The sequence below is a fragment of the Crocodylus siamensis genome, chromosome 8 (genome assembly GCF_052110815.1).
Source record: "Crocodylus siamensis isolate JL-2025a chromosome 8, ASM5211081v1, whole genome shotgun sequence".
NCBI lineage: Eukaryota > Metazoa > Chordata > Crocodylia > Crocodylidae > Crocodylus > Crocodylus siamensis.
This window is the reverse complement of record NC_143402.1, coordinates 9,352,267-9,360,761: the sequence shown is the minus strand read 5'-3', so window position 1 is coordinate 9,360,761 and position 8,495 is coordinate 9,352,267. Positions and strand designations below refer to the sequence as shown.

The following is an 8,495-nucleotide window of genomic DNA, read 5'->3' as shown; positions in this document are numbered from 1 at the left end:
TTATTCCACCCTTGAACCAACCTGACTAACTAAATGCAATAACTATATATATGTAGCACAAACTTTCACAAACCCAAGTTCGCTTCATCAAATGCTGTGAAAGGATGTGCAGAAAAAACACAAGTCGGAGTGTGTGCATTTAACTATAAGCTAGTCTATAAAGATGCATATATACCCTGCCTTCTGACCGAAATGACTAACTACCCCCCCTCCTCCTACCCACGTATGAAAGACACAGATAATGTGGTCTGCTTGGAAAATAAGACTATTTCTTAACACTGAACAGTTTACAGTGACTGAACTGTCACAATATTTGCCTTGTTAAACCACCACTTCCTGTATTTGAAGTGCTGAAAATCATTCAAAGTTAAAACATAATAATAATAATAATAATAATAATACTACAAACCAAGCTTTGTGCACCAACATTGCCTTGTTAAAAGGTTTGCGCTATTTTTACACAAAACTAATATACAAGACAAAGCAGAGGACAAAAACATTTATGATTTTAGAAATACAATGTTACAGCATACAAATTTGCTTCTATGTTACCCTGCAGAGACAACAGATTACACATTACACGTTCAGGCTACAAAGGCAGGAACATACAGATTTAAAAAAAAAATATTTAAGTTTGCTGAAGCACAAGAAGGCTCCAAGTAGAAACTATCATGGCACATAATTTCTACTATCAAGAAGGCTGAGCAACCCATTATGTTGACATTAGCAGAGCAGTTCATGAAACCAATTTCACTGGCTGTCATGTAGACCAGCATTCCTCTACAAACAAAGCCTATCCTGATGGAGAACTCCCTGCTATTATGCAAAATCTTTATTAGAAAAATCTCAGTTTATGCCAAACTAACACTTGGCATGAACATTTACATCAGCTCATGCCCAAAGAGCTTGCAAACAAGGAAGAAGTTTCTCATTTGCAAGTTTTCTGGGCAGTCCCTTAGTTCTGCCTTTATGGTGAGGCTTAGCACAGCTGCTGGGGGGGGGGAAGAGGTCCATTGCTGGGGTATGCAGGCATTACAGCCATGCTTCTAAGTCTCTGGATATCCAAATGGAATGAGTCAGACTCCTACTTGAAGTAGCACTTATAGTATTTGCTTTGTTTTAACAAACAGATTTTGGGCTTGTCTACGTTAGCCAAACTAAGCCAGTTTTTAGACAGACTAATGCTTACACTGAGTTTAAGGCAGATCTTAAGCCATATCTGAACTCTGCTATGGATACTCTTTAAGCCCTTTTTAACTACCAATTCTGTGGTGCTGACTTCCTACTGGTTTCAATATGGTACTCTTCACTGGCCATGTCTACATGAGACGTCGACTGCACAGCTTGCAGTTACTGCAGTCATTGAGTATTTGGTTATACAAGTACTCAATGACTGCACAGGCAGGACTTTGTGTACATGTGGCCGCTGTGTCACTCACCTGATGGCTCACCAGCTTCCTTGTTCTGACAATACATAACCTGGCTTATTGCTCTTACCCCTTTCCACATACTCATCTTGCATTCTCTCAAGGGAATCTTTTTGAAACCAAGATATGCCACTTGCAGAAACAAGATGTAGCGAATGGGTTAACACTGTATTTTCCACTCTTAAATGGCAGAGTGGTCCTGGCTCTCAAACTTTTCCAGCATATCTCAGTTTTTGTGATCAACCCAGCAAGTTACAGTAATTATTTCCATAATCCCAAGGAAATAGTTTTAGCATCAGGACATTCCTGCCACACAACACAACCATAGATATAGTATAGTACACAATTAATGAAGCAGGGCAGACCTTTCATTTTCAAGCATATAAATTAAGCAAAAATTGACTCTGTACATCGCTTTAGCTAATCTATTCTTTATGAGACGCTGTTAGTATGTGAGCAGCAACAAAATAAAAAAGTCCAGAAACTTTACAGCTCTAATATTTGTTTACTAGTTCTTGATAATGGGATTTGTTCTGTAAGGTCTCTCTTTCTTACAAGGCATTATGTATTCTACATGTTGTCTAATAAAGGTGGGAAAATAGGAATTTCTCACTGTCACCTTATAAAATAAAACTCCATGAGAAATAAACTACAGGATCATTTCCTAGTGTGCCAGCAGCAACCTAACATTGGCCTTTTAGACTGGAAAACCTAATGCTCCAGGAACAAGATTCAAAGGTTGATTTGTCCTAATCTGAAGTCACTATGCAATAGTAGGTTTCACATTAATGTTTCATCCCACATGTGAGATGGTTCTACAGCTTAATACTCCATTCTATAGCTACAAGGCAGGTATGCACCTGTGCGTCATTTTATAATATTCGTAGGCATGTTTTGCCTGCAAGTGCAAAAGCTAAATACTCCCTATCTTGTATTAAGCAAAAATCTCATAGAAATGGCATAAAGTGGTAAAAATGAAATGGAAAATCCCAAAACAATTGCCTTAAAAACAAAACAAACCCAAGAAACCTAAACCCTAAACAAAAAAAGCCCAACGAACTGGGAAAATTCTGTGCATGGTGGTACCCTGTTCCACACACATGCAAAAAGCCTGTTAAGTTTAGCACGAAACCAAAATGCAATTCAGGGCAGCATCCTGATTTGACTATACGGTTCATGATTCAACAAAACATACAGGCCTGCTTTTTATTATTGGGAAATAACAATGATAAAATATTATGGTGCCAATCTTTTAACAGTGGTTACAGTATCATTACCATGTTATTTCACAGTATCACTACGGTTTGCCTTTTCCTTTAAAACATGCTCGGTTTCTCCTGTACCTCTCTAAAACCCACTCTCTTTGTTCATGACTACACCCCAGAAAATATCAAAAATCAGCCCGTTATCAGTTGAAGCAGAGCTAGTCCACAGCACCTCCTTTTTTAGTATTTTCACTGCAAAATAAATACTAAATATCTCTCCTTTTGTAAGGAAGGTTCACAACAGGAAAGGTAGGCAGATAAGCAAGTTCACAATATTGCAATCTTCCAGATTCATTAGAAATAGCCAAAGGCTGCAAGAATAAATTAGAAGAATTTAAAAATGCAACAAGCCAAAGTTATATTTGAAAGAAAAAAGATTAAAAAAAGTTTAATATGAAGTGCAGGACCGAAATCATGTTTTCTAATGAACTAGTTGTTTTGCCCAGATCTTTGTCCCCAGATATGAGTTTCCAGAGAATCTGCTGCATTTAATTGGAGGTAAAGCTCATTGCTGAGATTCACATTATACTTATGATTTGAGCTGTAGTACAGATCACTTTGAAATGCATCAGTCACTCCTTAATATATCCACAGGTTATCACCTAAAATGGTTCTGTATAACTTTGAAAAATATACCCTGGAGATTAATTATAAATCAAAAAATAATGTTTTCTACAAAATGTGATGCAAAAATAATTTTTGGTAAAACTGAGAAGCCATTTTTTGCTAATGACATTGTAAGGGTGCATCCTCGAATTTGTGGCTGTGATCTCTAACAATTGCTACAAGCATATTTAACTAACCGCTCTCCAACATGCAAGTTTTTTAGCCTCAAGAGCTGCCTTCAGGGATTATGGAAAGTGTGCCATCTGTTCCTTTGCTCCAAACAAAAATGTAAACTATATACTTATATTACCATAGCTGACTAGTACAAAATAACGCTCAGTTTGATTCTGTGCTCCCAAAATGGAGCAATGGCCCATAAAATATGGGCAAAGCTAGTGTTTTAGTCCTACTGGCATATTACTCAGTTTCTTTTAAAACTAGTAAGTTAACAGTAGGAATCAATACATAATTTTAACTTAATAATTGACTTCAACCAACATTTTGCTTAGTTGTTCTTGCCTGCTCCAAGACTTGCACAAAAAAAACCCAAAAAACAAAAAACCCAAACTGTGCACACATTCAGCCCAGCCTATTTGTTTCAATTTCAGGTGAAGACCTTCTCAACCTTGCCAAGTTGAGGTTGAATAACTTTGTTTTAGTCTTTAGCCAAATATTGGTATTCAGATGAGATGAGCATAAATCTTGTTCTATTCATAGACTTCCAGTGTTGAGGCATTAACCTCCACTTTGTATATGTACACCGTACATTATGAAGAAAGATTACTCAATCCACAACTACTCTGTTTACAGTCCGTAGGCATCAGATGGTGATATTCACTTTAATCCTGCTTGCCTTCCCGCCACTGCCGAGAACCTTCATTCCACGCTACATAGACAAACAGAGCAAGTACCACATGAACAGCAACAACAGCAACTATGGCAGCATAAAAATAGCTGTCTCTGTTGGACATTCCAAAGGTACCTGAGAAAGTAAGACACAAATGATAGTGTACATTAGTTCACAAGAATTTGCTGATTTACATTAAGACACCAAGCTGAAATGTGCAGTAGTTACAAAATACCAGATTACACAAATGTTTCTGTACAGGGATCACTGGACCAAAATTCACAACAATAACACACTTCACAATCATTTTACAGTTGGAATGACAGCTTTTAACAAGCACTTTCATTACCTTTCAGACATACAGCTTTTCAGACCTTCAAGGCATTTGTAAAAGTTCATTTTCCAACATCACCTAAGCCTCTGCACCCTGATAGTAACTTTTATTCCCTTACAGACAGGAAAGTCTTGGGAAGAACAGTTAAGTGATTCACTTACAGTCCAAGTGTAAATTAACAGTCTGCCTTCTATGTCTTGCCTTCTATGCTCAAGCTGCCAACTCATGCTTACTAACTGGAAGCAACATAAAAACTAGTAATGAAGTAAGTTACTGGACTGTGAATTTAGCCTGGTATGATGTGCACTAGATAACTAAAATTAAAAGATACAATTCACAAAAATCCAAAACAGGCTAGCATTTGGAAGAAAAATTAACATTTTCTATCCATTGTCCATCTTCAGATATCTTTGAACTATGTGCATAATACCCCCTACATCCATGGGCTTGTTTGAAGGCAAGACTGTTTCTAAAAAGGAGTATGCAGCTATAGAGGATGATGGCTCCGACGTGGAATTTGACTGAGATACTGAAGTTCTAAAAGGCAACCAAACGACACTGTCAAAAATTTGTTACTTATGGTAATATGATCATATATTAAGAATGCGCAAGTCTAAAAGATTTTTCAGTCTTAAGTTTCTTCCCTGTATGATCTTTCATTAAATTAATAATGTTAGATTGCAATACATTCCCATACTTCAAACCCAGCAACATTATTCTCCTATATAACAGATATGAATAACTAGAACTATTTTTGGGATATTACTTGCTATAACCCAGAATAAACTGCCTGTAAATCTTGTTGCGATTAACAGCTTGGCAAGACAGATTTCAAAAGTGAATATAATCAAGGAATAATTTTTTTCTTGAAGGCGTTTCTAATACTTTTTCCACAGGCACAAACTTTAGCTTTCAGAACTGTATGTAGCCACACGCACCAAAGAGAGCAAAGTTAGTTTTGGCAGGCTCTTCAAATCTGTGATATATTTACCAAATCCTCTTTCCTTAAAGAGGAAGTTCCATTTTTAACAGCAAGATGTTGCATCATCAGAAGTTCCCTTGTTCTTGCCTGTTTTTCATGCTGCAGAATCTGTGGTCGTTGTTCGTTTATTATTAAGCATCTGACAGTGCTATACTCTCTCTACATTACCAACTAAATCCCCAGTTTACAGGAAGAAGATGGAATTCCACAGGCAATCATGTTCAGCTTCTGTTTGACCTTGTAACATTATGTTACAAAAAAAAAAATATGGGTTACTGAAGCATGGAATTATTCCATCTTGAATATTTTTGCCACTGCAACCTTATGATTCCCACACACTTTAACAAGTGCAGGCCTTGAAATATTTGTTATATAAACAGATCTCAGCTTTTATATTTACACAGGTGGCTTTGCCAATGAAACGGCTGAGACAAACTAATTCAATTAGTCAAATGGTCCTGTCCATTAAAATATTCAATTTACTTTCTAGCCCCAAATTCAAGACATTTCCTTGTTACACAAAGGCATTTATACTACAAAGAATTATAGAAGAGAGAAGAACACAGCAGCACAGACACAAAGCTTTTCCTCTTACAAGCATTTCTAATTAGCAAAAAGAGAATTACCTTCAAATACATAAGCCTTTGAAGAGAAATACAGCCCAATAGGTAGTGTGATCATTAAAGCAGTGAAGAACAGGAGTGTTCTTAAAGTTGATGTTATTGAACCTTCACTTCTGAAATAAGCAAGAAAGAAAAGTAAACACAGAAGGAAATCACAGTGTGCAGGTCTGACACGCTAAGTAACTGCTTCAACAGGACAAAACTATCCAACAACAGCTTACATCTTTGTTGTGATGTCTTGCATTTGCTCTGTAGATTAGAAGAACAGAGCTTTGCACTCAGTGGTGGCACTAACAAGTCTTCAAGGTCAGAAGTAGCCAAGACCACGCTGTACCATTAAAAAGTTACTACTTGACAAATAGTGAAATCACATTTTCAATTTTTTACCCCTCACTTTGACAAACATTTAGTAAAGCACTCAAGGGAGCTACAATTTAAAAACCATGCTTATACCAATTTTTATATTTGCGTATTTGTGAACTTGACAGGATTTTGTGTTGTCAGTACGCCCATGTGATCAACCCATTTTCCCATTATGTTCGTGGGAAAAATCCCCGAGGATCACTCAGAATATTTTACACATGATCCAGGGGTGGAGGCGCGGTGCTCTAATCAGCGTGGCTCGCAGCCGCTTTAATCAAAGCGCTGCCACATCTCATGTACCAGTGCCCCTGCGCTTACAAGTGGCAGCGGTGGCACTTGAGTAAAGCTCGTTTGATCAAGCACCCCCGCGGCCACCCGAGACACGGGAGGCTGCTGTGGCATGGCCATGGAGACTCAATTAATCTCATCTGCTCCGACACGTCGCAATTCCAGAACATCGGAGCAGCCTCCGCTTTCACGTATCAGTGCCCTTAAAAAAATCAGGAAAGCAAGACATGGTTTTAACAGCCTGCTACTCAATTGCCTGTTATGGGAGCAGGGAAATTTGGATAAGGACGACCCTGCCTCAAAATTTAGGGTGAGATTCTCCTCCTCATCCTGTGGAAAGACCTGTCTTTGAGATCTTGATCGATTGGGAACCGGCTCAGTCTATGCCTCGTTCCTGCTGGCTCCCACCGGCTTGGTTCACGCGTTTGCTCCAAACCGGTTATGGAAGCACCCAGGCGCTGCCTTGCAAGGTCACCACGTCCCTGTCCCAGCAGGCAGGAATTTGGACGTGCAAAGGGCCACAACGCAGCCAGGCGGGTGAGGACAGCACCGGGGGACTCGGCCCAGCCCAGCTCTAAAATCCCGTCTGCACGGAGGGCGGGGGGGAGAGCTAGAGGGTCAACCCGAATTTCAAGTAACTGGTTTCTATGGTCTGAAGCGACCCGAGGAGGCTCCCCGCAGAGCTCGTAGCAGGGGAAAGCCAGGCCCTCCCCCCACAGCCGTGCCGCCCGGCACCCCGCTCTGCTCCTTACTGCCGTGGCTCAGGGGGCGCCAACGCGTTGAGAGCCGCCTTGTCGTAGCGCTCCATCACGCTCCCCTCACACAACAGCACCTCGCACTCTGCTTCCGGTCAGGTGACCTCCCCCCTTCCCGCCAATCAGGTGATTCCAAGCCGGTCAGGTGTCTCCCTCCCTCCTCCGCGTCAATCAGATGACTCTTTGGCGGTCAGATGACCCCCCTCCTCCCCGCCAATAAGATGACTCCAAGCCGGTCAGGTGACCCGAGGCTAGGCGATGAGGGAGTAGAGGGAGCGAGTAGCCCGCAGGGAGTGCTCCAACGGCCACTAGGCCACGCCCCGCTGCCCCGTCAGCCAATCAGGGCGCCTCCCTTATCAGCACTTTCAGCTGAAAGGGGCGGGGCTACGCCAGGGCTGGAGGGGCGGCCAGTGTTGCCGTCATTACCATATTTATACGATAATTTCAGCCCTTGTACCATGTCCCACCCATAACAGTAAAAATGTTCAAAATGAAGTAAATCTGGGGGAAAAAAACATTAACAGGGTAGACAGGGGAGTACTTGGTAGGCGTGTTGGTCCGAGACAAGAAGCCATAGGAAAAGCTAGAACTCTCAGTGCCAAAATTATACCTTTTATTAGACCAACTTGGAAATCGCAAGAAAATTGTCATTTTCTGCAGGAAAAAAAAAAAAGGAAATTGTCCTTCCCTGCAAAAAGAATTGTCCTTTTCTGAGGAAAAGAGGGGGGGGGGGGGAAAAAGGACAATTTTCTTGCGATTTCCCAATTGGTCTAATAAAAATATATCGTTTTGGCCCCAAAAGTTCTAGTATTTTGTATGTCAACCACATAGAGAAACTCTTCTCCACCCAGCTGGGAGAACAGCTCTAAAGCAGCAAAATAATCAGGCTGCCTGGTGCTGTAGTTAGGGACCTACTTAATTCACAGATTTTGTGGAAGCCGTGAAATCGGGGATTCTCTGCAAAAATCAGCAACAAAAAGAATTAGTACAAATAAAATGCTGGCT

At 40.4% G+C, this 8,495-nt stretch overlaps 1 protein-coding gene across 2 annotated transcripts; it reads right to left on the bottom strand.

The window, feature by feature from the left end:
• Nucleotides 1–484: 484 nt before the first annotated feature.
• Nucleotides 485–7,643, bottom strand: VMA21 (vacuolar ATPase assembly factor VMA21). Of its 2 annotated transcripts, none has more exons than XM_090060412.1 (3): nt 7,488–7,643; nt 6,088–6,197; nt 485–4,280 (listed from the first exon to the last, which is right to left on the bottom strand). In XM_090060412.1, exons 1-3 carry the CDS (start codon nt 7,541–7,543, stop codon nt 4,138–4,140), a joined length of 309 nt encoding a protein of 102 aa, XP_089916538.1. In that variant the 5' UTR covers nt 7,544–7,643; the 3' UTR covers nt 485–4,137. The 2 variants fall into 2 exon arrangements, with proteins under 2 accessions (XP_089916538.1, XP_089916539.1); XM_090060413.1 differs by lacking the exon at nt 7,488–7,643 and adding an exon at nt 6,306–6,343.
• Between the last annotated feature and the right edge of the window lie 852 nt (nt 7,644–8,495).

Coding starts and splice junctions, on each gene's coding strand:
- VMA21 (XM_090060412.1), bottom strand. CDS start 7,543: ATGGAGCGCTACGACAAGGCGGCTCTCAACGCGTTGGCGCCCCCTGAG. Junction 6,198..7,487: donor GCGCCCCCTGAGCCACGGCA/GTAAGGAGCAGA, acceptor TGCTTATTTCAG/AAGTGAAGGTTCAATAACAT. Junction 4,281..6,087: donor AAAGGCTTATGTATTTGAAG/GTAATTCTCTTT, acceptor TTACTTTCTCAG/GTACCTTTGGAATGTCCAAC.